Source organism: Cyprinus carpio, chromosome A6 (genome assembly GCF_018340385.1).
Source record: "Cyprinus carpio isolate SPL01 chromosome A6, ASM1834038v1, whole genome shotgun sequence".
Classification (NCBI taxonomy): domain Eukaryota; kingdom Metazoa; phylum Chordata; class Actinopteri; order Cypriniformes; family Cyprinidae; genus Cyprinus; species Cyprinus carpio.
In genome coordinates, this window is record NC_056577.1 from 22,333,488 (window position 1) to 22,349,539 (window position 16,052).

The 16,052-nt window shown below is 34.2% G+C and overlaps 1 protein-coding gene across 2 annotated transcripts in view; it reads right to left on the minus strand.

Annotated features, from left to right (window-relative positions):
• Nucleotides 1-232: 232 nt before the first annotated feature.
• Nucleotides 233-16,052, minus strand: part of LOC109091310 (BMP/retinoic acid-inducible neural-specific protein 3-like) — a 31,290-nt gene continuing 15,470 nt past the window's right edge. For both annotated transcript variants that reach the window (XM_042758468.1, XM_042758467.1), the window contains exons 5-8: nucleotides 9,737-9,842; nucleotides 8,871-9,107; nucleotides 6,828-7,050; nucleotides 233-2,202 (exon numbers count right to left, since the gene is read on the minus strand). In XM_042758468.1, coding sequence (XP_042614402.1) covers nucleotides 1,086-2,202; nucleotides 6,828-7,050; nucleotides 8,871-9,107; nucleotides 9,737-9,842 — 1,683 coding nt within the window. In that variant the 3' untranslated portion in view covers nucleotides 233-1,085. The remainder of the gene's footprint in view (nucleotides 2,203-6,827; nucleotides 7,051-8,870; nucleotides 9,108-9,736; nucleotides 9,843-16,052) is intronic.

The window sequence follows — 16,052 nt, forward strand, 5'->3', positions numbered from 1 at the left end:
GGAGGATTATGCTGGGCCCTTTCTTGAGACATTTCACAGCTGATTAATCAATAACTCATTTAACTTTTGGTTATCTCTGAGTGAAAAATTTGCCTAACTTTTGTTCTTTTGTGGCAGTTTCACTACTTGTTCCTAAATGAGGTCTGAAAAGTTTTTGAACATTTTAATTATATATAAATAGTTATTTAAATTTTTTTTAAAGTGCAATTCAAGCAATTAGATATTTACAGACGCCACATAAAAATGACTTTTATTTAGATTATTAACAAATTCATGTTCTATACATTTTATGGACATTACCTTTGTAACTTGTCACAAATAATAGATTTTATAAAAATAAATGTACATGAAACAGCATATATAATAAGTACCTTGCTTATGGCGTTGTGATTTTTAAACAGCTTTCCTCCTACATTCATATTCCAACAAACACCGTAAAAATAGTTGTAAGCATCAACAAAACCATCTATTGTTGATTAGGATACTGATATTTTTGAGAGTTACAGTGTTGACAGACAGCATAGAAAAGGCGAAATTTTCATTTTTTAATTAAAGTCAGAATTCTGCCCAGACACAGCAGGAACCCCTGATTACACTAACAAGGTTTGGCTCACCATGTGTTTACAGCCTCTGTTATACTTACAGAGAATAAAGAGGTGAAAATAAAAGTCACTTTAAAAATCAAGTCCTACCGCACGCATTGTTTATCAGGACTGGGGCTGATGCTAAATTCTGCAGTGTGCCATGAAACTGAAATGAGGTCATCAATCTATGAGTTATTGTAAGTCATCATTGCAGTTAAGAAACGAAAAGGCAAAAGGTTTGGCCGTCCTTCTGAAGTGGCCCATTACATCAGTGTTTCAAACAAACCAACTGTGGCATCACCATCAACACTGTATCCCAGCAGTTGTTCAATCATATATATATATATATATATATATATATATATATATATATATATATATATATATATATATATATATATATATATATTTTTTTTTTTTTTTTTCTTCTGAAATATATCAGGCCATTTAACTATAGTTACTGAAATAGCTACAAATATACTGATACCTTGCAGTGCCTTATTAGCTACATAGTTTGGTAGTTTCATACTCCATTGAGTTGGGCTGCTTGGCGCTGAAGGCCTGAAGAGCAGTCTGGATTCTGACCACATCAGCAGTAGAGAGTTTGAGACGGTGCCGTAATAAGCAGGCGAACAGGTCCAGAGGTTGTTGGCCCGGTGGAGAGAGACGGTTGACCCGGTCCCGGATCTCCAGCAGCTGGAGCAAGGCTGAGTCCTGTGAGCCCTGCGTATACGGATAGTCCAGCTGCAGGATCAAGTCCTGAATGGCATCTGGATCAAAGTGCATACTATATCCGAACACCTGCATACTGTTAATTTTCATGTAGCCCAGGTTACGGGACGAGTCCATGTATTCCAATGGCTCGAAATGGACGCTGCCGTTCCCCTGAGCTGATGCTGTTTTGACACGGCTCCTCAGGTAAATGTGTACCGTCTCAAAAAAGGTCTTCCACTTGTTACCCAGAGTCAGGGTCCAGTTATAACAGTCAAGCGGGATGTCTAACTTGGTCCTTTCCCAGTCAGGGTAACTGTTCTGGTCAATTGGCATGATCCAGCTCTCAGAATGACTACCTCCAAATGGATTGATGTAGACGGACAGCACGGGTTCCAGGGTGCTGTTTTTAGTAAGGCATATCTGCAGCGAGATCCCTAGGAGCATGTGAACGTGGTTAGATTTAAACTTGTTGCTCTTCAGTGTCAACAGCATCCTCTTCCTCCAGCTGGGATCGAACCAGTTGTTGAGTCTGACGTCATTGCTTATGAACGTGGCGTGAATACTGATCCGCCCGTCCATCCTTTGAAGCAGGTAGCGCAGCTCCATGTCCTGAAGGTCTGTCTCGAACCCGATGTAGTTGTCAGTAGAATCCGGTATGGTATTCCTACAGGACCCTTGGCTCAGCATGTAGCCGGGATTGCAGCTGGCACAGCGAGAGCGGTTCTCGTAGGAGCAGGAGGCGCAGTGAGGACCGTCGCCTACGGAACACGGGATAATGCCCTGGCAGGAAGGGTGCTCGTAATGACAGGAACAGGTCCGCATTTCCTCCATGTAGGAGCCTATCTGATTGTTCTCACTGCAGTACATGATGGAGAGGATATACCTCAGCCAGTAGCTGAGAGGCCTATGGTGAAGGAATGAATGTGATTAGTCAGATTGTCTTGAAAGTCATAAATGATATTAAATTTCATCACAGATAAAGTCTAAAGATAAAGTACTGCAAGTAGCAATATTAAAGATGTCGTATTGATTAATCAGGGTACTTGAAGCACATGGGAATATGTTTTATTTTGCTCATTCTCCAATAGCTTAGAGCCTAAAATCTTTTTTTACACTGTATACACACATATCTCTCACACAATCCAAAATAACTGAGCAAAACATCCAATATAATATACAAAGCAATATAGTATAATAATTTTATTATAATGATTATTGATTTTTATTTACTTTTTAATGGTTGTCAAAGAAGAAATATGTTCTTTGCACTTCAAAAGTTAATATAAAACATGTGTAAGTATATATATATATATATATATATATATATATATATATATATATATATATATATATATAGCAGCAGCAGCTGCTGAACACAAGAAGTAAAGTATGCACTGTTTAAGATGACATTAAAGTACTTTATTCCTAGAAAAAATACAGCTTGTTTTTCTCATAATAGATGATTTAAGAAGACTTGGAAAAATCAATGCAAAAATAAATAACACCAGACACCAAATTATTTCCAAATAATTTCACCCATTTTATAAGCATGAAAAAATGCCATCCTGCAAAAATTTACATAACATGCATATTCAGACACCGTAATGATTCTCTCTGCAGCCACTGGCAAATGAACTCAGTGGAGTGGATCAGCACGATCTGTCACATGGAGTCAAATTGTAAACATCAGCTAAATTGTACTTGTTTCCCATTTTCCATTTCACTTTGTTTTTCCTAGCACAATAACAGAGTAAAAATTCAACTCATATGGCATTTATAAAGCCTAAGCTAAAATAGCAAATGACATATATGTTATTGCACCAAGTCTGTGAAACTAAGCCATACTGGATGAATTTTTTGACATATTAATCACTGAAAGACAAATCATAAGCTGAAGATGATGATATTTTGTGTATATTTAAGTTTAAATAAGACCCAAAATATTCTTAATTCTCTTCTGAACTGGCTTATACTGTAGATAAACAACTCATTATTTTCAAAGCTTGACGTATGTGGCAAATCTTCTTTTCACAGTTCAAAAATCAATTTCAGCAATTGCAGATTTCCTTTTGTTATGCTATCCTGCGAGATAGCCGAAGATTTTGATAGCCATAGAATTTCCACTTGGGCAGAGAAAAACAGTTTACTCTGGATTAAAACTTAAGTGATGGCAACAGAATGTATAAATATTCATGGCACCAGGCTGCCTGAGAGACAGTCAGTATGCAGGTGGCTGGCAATGGAGGAAACCTCAGCAACCTGTCAGCATATTTCACTGACAGCGAAACGGAAATTCACACCAGAGACAAAACATACGCATGCACATTTATTCCACGAGAAAACAATTTCTCGAAAATTTCCATATTTTTAAACCATAAAAAAAACATCTGGTGGAAGAAAAACAATAGCTTAAATAAGCATTTTTGCTTTTCCTACGGAAATAACACCCATGAAGGAATATGCATTTGTCAGGCAGTTTCCAGCTATTATATTCAGAAAGTTGAAGTATTTGATTAATATTTTAAAGCACCGATGTATAAAGCTATATTGAAAGACAAAGTAATATGCAATCATAAAGCAAAACAAACCTTCAGATATATGGGAATGCAGTTTAAGAACACATTTATCAAGCTGTTGATAAATTCTGCTTGACAAAAGGAATGGGGGAAAAAATAATTTAAAGGAAGTGGGAAAATCAAATAAATCAAGTGTGAATGATGAAATGACAGAGACAACAAAACCGTAAATCGGGAACTCAAAAGCAGTCTAATAAAATGTCTTTTCTATCTGTCTGCTTTATTTGTCTTGCTGCAACTTGAATCGTGTTATCAAAGAAGAAGGATGCTCTTGAAGAAAGATCAAGGCAGATTGCAGAAACATTTCAAACACATGCTCATGATTGGAAACTTTGGAACATGTGTAGTACACTCTACATTTGGACTTAAAAGCTGATGTTCTCATATACTGTATGGAAGTGTTGGTTTTCACCAGTGCTGCAAGATAAAGTTAAGTACAGCACTTTTCCTTTGTTTACTTCACATTTTTATACAGGTTTATAAGATAGAATAATATTAAAATAATCATTAATTATGCATGCTAAATACCCTAATTAATCATGTAATTATTCCTCTGAAGCGGCCCGCACATTGTTGTTAGTGCAATGCGTGTTAGTTTAATATGAACACTAAAATAAAGTTCAAATATCTAGTATATTCACTCTAAATTGGTGTAATAAAAACGCCAATTTATTTATTTATTTATTTTTTAAATCTGCAGTTTCATTTTTTTCCCCCATATAAGTAATATTGTACATTGACAAAAGCAATATTTCTGGTAAAATATGTGATCATTTAAAAATGCCTTTTTAAATTTCCATTCTATTATTTTTATGCTGATTAAAAATTGATCAATATAATCAGTCAATTTACTGTAAATTGAATAACAAAATTTCCAGAATATTACGATTTAAAACTTATAAAGATATTTCAGTTAACATATGCCATAATTTTAAAAACAGCTTTTTTAATTTCTATTTTATTTTAATTTTATGCTGACCAAAATTTGACCAATTAATATGATCTATAAATTGAATAACTGTTGCCATATCCCAAGATAATATAACACGTTTTCCAGTATACTCATGGAAGCTTGTTTCTGCCAAAAAAAAAAAAAAATGTAATTGCAACTTTTTATAACACAATTCTGACTTTATTCTCGCAATTGTGAGTTTACATCTCACAGTTTTTTCTCAGAATTGCATGATATAAACTCACAATTGCAAGGTATAAAGTCAGAATTGCGAGATATAAACTCAGAATCTGATTTTTGTGATATAAACTTGCATTTGTGAGTTACAAAGTCAGAATTACATATAAACCAGCAATTTTGAGAAATAAAGTCAGAATTGCAAGGTATAAACTGGTGTAATAAAAACTATATATAAAATAAAAATATATATATATATATATATATATTTTTTTTAATAATAATACAAAAGCATTTCATCTTATTATGTCATGCAGTCATTAAAAAAAAACTTATTTTTATGTAGACCAAAAATTTGACCAGGTAATATAATCTATAAAACACAAATTTTCCAGTATACTAAATGTTTCTAGTAAAAAAATTGCTAAGCTGAAAATCTCATTGTCCTTTCCAAGGAATAAAATATACAGTATATCAGAGGATATCCACTGGCATCAATATGACTGTGCATCTGCAGCATCTGTATTACATGTCATCCCAGAGCACCCAGCCAGCTTAAGTGATAATATGGGGGTATCTGAATAGTATGTATTTGAGAAGTCAATATGAATATTAATGAACCAAGAACTTTCAACTGTGAAGCTGATCATCACTTTAGGCTTCGCTTTCAGCTCATCTGACTCAAGTAGTTTCCACTTGACTTGGCTACCTCCGTGGTTTGCATAATTCTCATTTTTGCACAACCCTGACCCTCTACCATCTTTAAAACTCAGTTTCAGACCTCAGTCGTGAACTTTCTCCTTCCACAGCCCTTACCAAAGGCACTGCATTATCATGCCAGTGCAGAGCCCATAAATTACCTGTTTCTCCTGTCTTCCATTAAAACACAACCTGCACTTTAGCCTAAAGATGGGAAGATAAAACCAATTCATCCTCTAACTCCTGAAATGATTAGATGGGACAGTCTCTATCATTTCAGAGAGGCTGGGACTTCAGCCAGGATACTAGACTTAACGCAATTACGCTTGCTACAATTGCCCTCAGATATGGACTGAGTAGTGTGTTAAAGGCATTTCTTAATTAATTAGTTCAGAGGACAAGCATTTTAAATCTCCTATTAGTTCATCCATTTGGAAGTGGATCAAAAATGAAGATTACAAGTTCTACAAGTATGTATAAATTGATGTCTTGTATTGGTATATATATATATATATATATATATATATATATATATATATATATACCATATATTGTGTATACCATATATTGGTTATATGAACAAACGTTTATAAAATAATATTCTTAATTAATAATAATAATAATAATAATAATAATAATAATAATAATAATAATAATAATAATAATAATAAAAATAAACTACCTTAATGTTTGATTTTTAATGTCACAGTAGATACTTTGGCTGTTTTCAAGGCAAACAAACAAACTTCAGTAGTTCAAATGTAAAATAAAAACTATGGTAAATAAGATATTTAAGACACATTTTTCCTAAAAATTCTGAAACTAAATTTGGATTAACTTGATTAAAACTTTCTAAATGGTATCAACAGAATAAAACAAATCTTAAACTAGAACTGTAGCTTAATAAATGATATACTGTATATACATTCAACAATTTGTAATTGTTTCTTAATGATACCTAATTAATTAGTGTTAACAAATGGAATCTTACCAAAAAAGCCTGTTCAAACCTGAATCCTTCAGGAAGCAATGACAAACTATTTTTTACCTCTCATCACTTTACAATCAATTATAAATATGGAGATTTCCATTTATAACCCATTAGGAACATGGCTAATCTCTTACCTCTCCCTGGGAACAGATATTTTGGGCTGAGTCCGACACCTTTTGCTGAGTTTGAAGAGTTTGCCGACAATCCGCTGTGCTTTGCTGAGCAGCTGTTGAGTGCTTGTCTCCAGCAGCTGAAAGCGTTGCTGAACGCCAGGGTCCATCTTCCAAAAGTACTGCACAGCAGATGTGTTCAGACCATAGAACGTTGGTAATCTCCTCACAAAATTTTGGAAGTCCTCTAGAAAGGCAGACAAGTGTTGAGAATAAATTACTGGAATGACTTTGCCTCATGTCGGGGGAAAAGAAATCAGTCATGTTTGATAAAATGAGTCAACAGTGAAACTGGGTGTGGAAGGGGAGCAGGTGGAACGTTATTTTCATTCCTTTGATGAAAATTGAAAATTGTCCTGTGTGATTGAACACTGATAGGCGAGGACAGCAGGGTATTTGCAATGAGTTGCTAAGAAACACAAAGCCTTTTCTAAGAAGGACAGGCTGATTTTGAAGGAGCATGTGGTTCAACTTCATCAAAAAAAAAAAAAAAAAAAAAAAAAAAAAAAAAAAAACACATTAAGTTATGACAGTATAGCAAGTAGTTAAAGCAAAGCAGAATCATCTCAGCCACACCAATGTCTTCCAGCAAAGGGAAGTTCATTCTCATTCGTGGCAAGAAAAATCAATAGCCGTGTTATGGTGCTCAACGCCCCAATCAATGCTACCTAACATCTAACAAGAAATGATCTCAGTGGCTATAATTAACAACACAGATCCTCATCATAGCCTGACAATTCCAGTCTGTGAAGAATTGGATTTTTCATGCAATCAAACATTAGGTAACTGAAAATATTACAGGTTCCATTTTTAGATATCCGCCAAGTTTTGTTTTGATTAGGAATTTCATTACAAAACAAAAACTGTGTGATGCCTCAAACACATAGAGAAGCGGACTGGTAGATGATCTCGCTCCAGCAGATGATTGTTGTTTATTTATTTGGTTTACAGTCATTAGGCAGTGGTTTTTTCACTCCCCGCTGTTGCTGCAGGAGGTAGAGCTCCAACATGGCTGTGATGCACACAAAACCTGCTCTGTGCTGGCTCAGTGCCTAGCTTAGGGACAAGTAAGCCTGCCAAGTCCAAAACGCTGCTTTACCACAATGACAATGACACTAGATCCCAGGAAGCACTTCCCACTCTTTCCTTGTCAGCCATCAAGTGTAACAAGGTGACAACAGTCACTGTGTAATGTCACCCCACTATGTGTCAGGGATATTCACAGATATAAGCGGCACGATGGAATTAACTTGGTGCTGGCATGCCACAGTCCTCTCTGAATTAAGACTAATTTACAAAAAAAAATAAAATAAAAATTAAAACAAAAATTATTAAAAAATTCCTAACCATAAAACCTCATACAAGACAACTTAATGCCAAGTTTTTGATTCTCATTCTGGTTCTCATTCGCTTATCCCCATATGATTGTATCCATAAAAGGAGGATTTTCAAAGAATTGCACTAGTCGCTCTTTTCCATGCAATTATTCCCCATTGAATAAAGCAATAAAATAATCATAAAAGTGGTCCATATGTCTCTGTTATATAGTTATACAAAAACATAAAAAAGACTGAAAATTCAGTCATTATTCACTGATAAAAGCGAGTGAGAACTGCCAAGAACCAAAAATCTTTCAGACAGTTTTTCTGAGTTCTGAGTCAAATAAATTATGTTCACAAACTGCTACTTCTCCCATGAACATGACAGAACACTTTTATGATACATATATATGGTATGCTTGTGTCCTTTTAGAAGATTGGAAGATTTAGTCTCCCTACTATTTCCAATTACATGGAAAATAGAAAACAGTCCATACAATTCTTAAAAAAAAAAAAAAAAAAAAAAAAAAAATTACAGAAGAAATTAAGTACAGTAAATGAAGAAAATAAGTAAACACAATTAAATGTTTTTTCATTTTCAATTTATTTGAATTATTCAATATGTTCCTTGAAACGTTACTAGTAAATGAAAATAAATAAATAAATAAATAAAATAGCAGAATCTTACCAGACTCTTCAAACTCTTGGTTGGCTTGCATCCATGACTCTCTGATGAGTTTCAGACTGTCCTGCATAGCCTTCAGGTCTTCACTGGGACAGTTGCACTGGGGATAATCAACACTGCATTTGCACCAGCAGTCATTATCCCGGCACACAAACTCGCCCTCGGAGTGGCAGCCAATATAACTGAGAGCTGCCTCCACAAATCTGCTCCTTAGGTATTCTGGCAGAATGGCCTGAAGCCCTAGAAGAAAACAAAATTAATTCTATAACAATGCATAATATGCACTAAAATAAATGAAACAAAAAAATATTAAGCAGAAGAACTGTTCTCGACATTGATAATAATAATAAATTTTTATTGAGCACCAATTCAGCATATTAGAATGATTTCTGAAGGATCTTGTGACACTGAAGACTGGAGTAATGACTGCTGAAAATTCAGCGTTGCCATCACAGGAATCAATTACAATAAAATAAAATACTAAACAGTTAATTTTATTTGTAATTATATTTTATAATATTACTGTTTTACTGTATTTTTGACCAAATAATTCAGCCTTGGTGAGCATAAGAGATTTCTTTCAACTTTAAAACTATTGAATTATAAAATAAAACACTAATTTACCTTAAAATATTTTAAGCATTATATGTACCTGTAAGTATCTTTCAAAATATCTTTTTTTATACTTTTCAAGCAACATTTCCTTGAAACCTTTACAGCCTAAGTGTACTTTTACAACAAAAGACGGTTGTGGAATATTTCTGTGAACACGCTGCTGCCTCTTTCAGTATCAACATAAAAGAATGAAATGAAAGGAGTGATGATATCATTGGAAAGTCTGGGATATAGTTAAATAATAAATGCACTACCTTGTAGATGAATCTTGTTTTCAGGACTCTGAACCAAAACAGAACTGACAGAATCGAGGTTGTCATAGTTACTGCATCCAAGAGGGCCTGTCCTTGTTTCGGTCACCTTAAGGGAAGACAAGAGAAAGCACATGACAATACAAAACAGAGACAGAAATGACACTGAGGCTATTAAATATGCAGAGCAGGCATATGACTGGCCTGTGAAATCTATGTTACATCCAGTGCTTCTACAAGCTCAAAAAAGACATTGTATTAGACACCCCTAGAAAAAAAGTCATATATTTAAAACACATTTCATATACTAAGTATATTTCAAATCTATTAACATATTTACCAACATATCACTCGAGACTTAATGATATAAAAAATATAATGCACATTTCTTAATATTATTAAGCCTAAAATGTGTTTTAATGTCACTATTGATGAGGATTGTATGATCTTTGAATAATATTAGTATTCAAATGCAAGATATTTAAAGTGTAACTAAAGTATTCTGGCAATAGTTCCACTTTAGCACAATCAAATATAGTTCTGTATATCTTTAGTTGGACTTCTTCCGCACACTTAAGTACAAAATTAGTTAATTTTAAGTATACCAGTTTAGTATACCGAACGTACAATTGCAGGGTATTTTTATTAAGTACATAAATATGTAAATCTATTTCTAGTATTTTTGAAATAAATGTATTTCAAATACATTTTAGTATATTTATTTTTCACTAGGGACTACACAGAAAAACAAACAAACAAACAAACAAAAAAAAACCTACACAGAATTGCTGGTAGAATATACAAACTATATAATGATAATGTCCCATAAATATGTTGTAAAGGAGCTCCAATGTCTGTCCAGAATACTGTAACAATTGTTCTGTTACAACAAGGACATTATTGATATTGAGAAAGCTAGGGTATTATTTAGGCCAAATTCACTAATGTACTGAAGGGCAATATTTCACAGTGAACGTAATGCACTTTCAGCGTACATAAATAGTGAAGGTTAATGGACCTGTGGCTGAATGCGACTTGAATTTTACAATCAATCTGGTACATATCAACAGATATTTCAGATCCATGTATTATATTGGAAAGCGCAGTATACACTGAAAAGTAATGCAACTGTTAGAAGAAACGGATGTAAGTCAAATGAATCAATGATCCAGAGCTAACAAACAGGTATGCATAAGAGTAGAACATCTATATCACTGACACCTCACTGACAAAACTATCGACACGGTATCTTTGTTCCCATCCAAGATTTGTGTTAAAATGTACACAATCCCAGCTCAATCATTCTTGACAAAAGCTTCAGTTTTTCCCTGACAAAAGTCACTATATCAAGGCTCGGCTGACACATGAGAAGAAAACTCACTGCCTGTGGGCAAATATATCTCCCTACCTGTCACTTACAAATTGTTCTCTGTTCTACATTGTCTTCTTTAATATTTCCCCCAGTGAGTGAATAAAAGTCTCCATGTCGTGTTTGTAGATTAATGGTGACCCAAGATTTCTGTCAGGCGAAACTAACTATTCTTCTTCTGTGTTGGAAGAAAAGTTGCCTTTGTTCGACATCTACTCGAGGGTCACTGGATAAATGATGAAGCCGATAAGATGAGACAAAGTAAACACTATAGTGAACCCTCCAAGCAGAACACAGTTGTTGTCATGCAAGTGCGCCACTGAAAATGACTGAGGACCTGGAAAAGCCAAGGAAGCAATTCTAATGTCTTACACAAGCAGCAAATTATCGAGAGCTGCTTTATTTAATTTCCATTCATTGTGTTGAAATAACTTTCAAGCCAGTGAGAGTGGTGAAAGCCGAATCAGGAGGAAAAGCACAAGTTCAGCAAGCCTACCTCTGGCATTTCCATTCCTCTTATTGACGCGTCCACGCAATTAATTAAAATCCAAGGAACCTCTACAGGGATCAGCAGATTAATTTCCAACAAAGACAGATGTCTGACTTAAGAGGAAAATTGACCAATTGCAAGTATAAAGATGGGTTTTTCTATGCATAGCAATGAGCCGGTCCTCAACAAGGGCCCAATGGAGCGGAGCATGTGCAGAACTTTCTATAATGAAACAAAGAAAAACGGAGAACTGTAGCTGCAGCTAGTGCATCTGAATTGGAAATTTGGAATTTACCTGAGTATGCACTATGTGCCCTCCATTATAGATGCTGAGTACAAACCATGTGGACTGAAAATTGTGTATTTTTCCAAATAATCTGCAGTGTTTTATTTGTGCTGACTACATCAGAACTTGCAGCAGCAGGCTTTAATAAGTTCAGTAACTGGTACAAGGGTTGCATTCAGTGTGGCTGAGAATGAAGGGATGTATTCAAGGAAAAGGGTCAGTTGTGACTTGTAACATTCACTCTTAATCACTCTGAACTTCATAAGACTGTTCCCTCTGTCTTTATTAAAGACAACCTGGTGGCCATGATCCTAGACGTGTCATTCTATAAATAGTTACTGTGTCATTCTTTTGTCTCTTACTGCCATGTTTAGAGACTAAAGCACTGCACTCAAAATATAATGGATAGTAATTACAGCCCCTTTGCCTCACTTTTAAAGATCACTTAAAAATGAAATATATATATATATATATATATATATATATATATATATATATATATATATATATATATATATATATATATATATATATATGCACACACACACACATCATTATTTACACACCTTTGTGTGTATAAGAGCAAAATTAAAGAAGATTCTTAAACAATCGTTTCACTGGGAGGAAAATGGTACAGAACAACATGACAGTAATCCTTTAAAAGTAGCTAAAATGATTTGCTAAATATTAGCCATCCATTGCATTTCTCAAACTGTAAATGGGGAAAAACAGACAGTTCTGTAATTCCCACCTGTGATTAATTCAACAAAGACTGTGGAAAATATCACTGAGTGGGCCTGCGTAGCTACATATTTGAATAATAATGGATTTAAGATGCCGATCCCAGCTTTTTAGATACGCTAGAAATGTCATTAATGTTTCATAAGCACTGGCACTTATTATACAATTGCTTTATACAAAGTTCCAGCTAGAATGGGGTCTGTATTTAATGAGAGAGAATTAGTCAATAAGCGTTTTCCTTTTTGCATCAGGCATGTTTTTAACACTGCATTGAAACAATCTTTGAGAAATCTGAGCAGCTGTCTTCATAAAAAGTTGCCTTCCGGTGGGTTAGCGTACCCTTCGTTTCAGTGGGCGCTATGGGGAAAGCTTATCATTGGTGGAAAGTGTGCATTAGAATGGAATTATACCCTTCTCTACAGAAAATAGGACTTTATTGAAAGCAGCGGGGAATCCTCGGCGAGGCTAGTAGTGGTTAATGTTTTCAGCTTCAGCTTGTGAAATCTTAGAATGAAACACAAAGGCATGCTCTCTACAAGAGAGCTTCATCTGCACGCATTAGCTGGAAATTCTTTTTGATTTTTCAAGCGTTCTTTCCTCGCAGCTGGATTCGGAAGTTCTCGCTCTGGTTTATGGCCGTTAAAAGGGAGAGACTGGGGGAGGTGTCAAGGTGCTGGCAGAGTTTTCATGCCTCCCAGCTTGTGCTCGGGATGCTTGACTGATGACCCAGGCAAACGTCAAAGCACTACCAGTGGCAAAATGCCCAACTCTTTCTCTGAATCATAATCTTTCATAAAGTTTTCTACAGTTCATATACTCTGCCACAGAGTTTGTGAGAGAATTTATAGCATGCAAAATATATATCACTGCTTAACAGAGAAGAACATGACTATGAGTATAACAGTACATAGGAAAACAAGGAATAAAAATAGAAAAAGGCCATATATTTTATATATTAAAAATAATGTGTATTTTTATTTAATACATTTGCTTTATTTAAAGGGAAAGTCCAACCAAAAATGAAAACTGTCACCAACATTCCAAGCATTCCAAACATTTTTCCTTCTTCTATGGAACAAAAAAAAAAAAAAAGGATTTTGAAAAATGTTGGTAAACCAAACCATAACTGCAAACCATAACTGTTTGGTTTACCAACATTTCAAAATAACTAAAAAAAAAAAAAAAATTGAAACACCATGAAGAGGAGTAAATGATGACACAATTTCCATGTCTGGATAGACTATATTTTTAAAGGGGACATTGGATGCAAAATTCACCTTTACATAGCAGAGTGTAGACAAAAGCACCCTACTATGAAAAAAAAAAAAAGACAAAGAAAAATATCCATTCACTACTTTTTTTTTTTATCCCCAAAAATCCTAACAATCTCAATAGGCTTTATGCACAATCACTTCCGCGTTTTGCCTCAGCCAGCCCATACAGTACATCCGGTGCAGCAGTATTCTCATGCTATATTCAACTAGTGAATGTAGCTAAGTCTCAGATCATACCTGTCTTTTCATTATTTGTTTTAATCTGTCTGGATAACGTGTTTACTTATATTGTATTCATTTTGACTGATGTGCTTGTTTATACAACATATACGATTTTTATACTATGAATATTAACAAAATAATTTCTTAATTTCCAACAAGAATCAGGTGACAATAAGAGATAAGTGTGAGGGTGTTTCAGGTCAGTGAGGAAGGCAAGATATTAGCTTAAGTCTGAAATAAATTCTCATTTTATACAACTGTTTTTGAGGTCTCTGTACAAAGACAGGCATAGTGAAACTATTCCGTAAAAAGGTTCTTAAAGCATAAGATTTTAAATTTGGGTATAGTACTCACAGTATATGGATATGTAAATAGAATATTTAAATAATAAACTATTTTTAATATATTTAACATAATTCTAAATACATTTCTACTTAAATATTTAAGAAATATTTAAATAGAATATTAATACATGACTTTTGTTATAGTTTATAACAAAATATTTAGTTTAATTATCTTCACAGGATGGTATATTATTAACCTGTATTACTGTCCCACAGCAGTTGTTCCTGTGACAGCACTGTGTGACCGGAATAATGCTGCACTATACTGTATCAGACATCACAACACTCGCAGCTTGGCATCATTTAAGTTCTTCCTGTTCATAGCTGCATTGAAAGGGAACAGAGCTGGCACAAACCTAGAAGTTTAAGTGAATTATTTACATTTAAATGTAAACATTTAGCAGACGCTTTTATCCAAAGCAATCAAAACCAACAAAAGAGCTACTATATATATATATATATATATATATATATATATATATATATATATATATATATATATGTGTGTGTGTGTGTGTGTGTTGTGTCAAGTCCCATTTAGCCTAACACACTACACAAAGCTAGGCTTTTTCTTTTTTTTTCAATAATAAAAAGTGGATAGAAAAGTGATAGAATAAACAGAGCTAGTGTCATTTGGTCAAGTTATTTATTTTTTTCATAATAATTAAAAAGAAAACAAGTACAGTAGATAGTGTTAGAGGGTTACTTTTTAATAAAGAGAAAACAAGAAGATAGAACAGAAATAGAATAGATTATCAAAATACTTGTAAAACAAACTTGATTGATTAAGGGATAATGTAATATATAAATGCATGCATACAAGTTCAAATTATTTTTATTGGCTTAGTTGGAAAAATTATAGATGAGACAGAACAGAACACAACCTCTGCTCTGTGATGCATGGGATTTCTGGATGAACAGTGAGCAATACAGCATTTCTGTGGACAATATTCATTATTCAGAAAACAATTTCTACTATAATCAGTAAATTCATCAAAATGGTAATTTACATAAACTCCACGTTTTGCTTAACTCATAATTTATACTGTATGAGATCAGGCCTTGATATAACAAATGGACTGTCCCACTAGTGTCAGAAATTAACTTAAAGAAAAGTATTTGCTTGAAATGGATTTTAAGGGGCATTTGAGAGCATTATGAGCATTCATTTTTTCTAACCATGCAAAACATGGCATGACATCTATTTAGGTCAAATAATGAAAACAAATTAAGGAAGATAAATATAATGTAAAATATCGAATGTCAGAGTTTATATACGGAAGTGAAGTCGCTGGCTAAGGTTCTATCGGAAATACTTGACCAGCGTTTGTGCATAAAGTCCACTATAAGCTGTTTCGATTTTCTGAGCAATATGATGTCATATTCCACAAGCCACACCCACAACAGCTGACGGACTGTCCGGTATTAGCATATTTCCGCACTCAGCCAGTTGTATGCTGTCTGCTATTTTCTCCGTGTTCGAGCATCTGTAGTTAGCAATCCAGGTGTTTTGTAGTTGGATGTAAAAGTGAACATAAGAGTCTTTATTTTCTCCCGACATCAGAGCCACTGAGGATGCAGTGGATTTGTTCT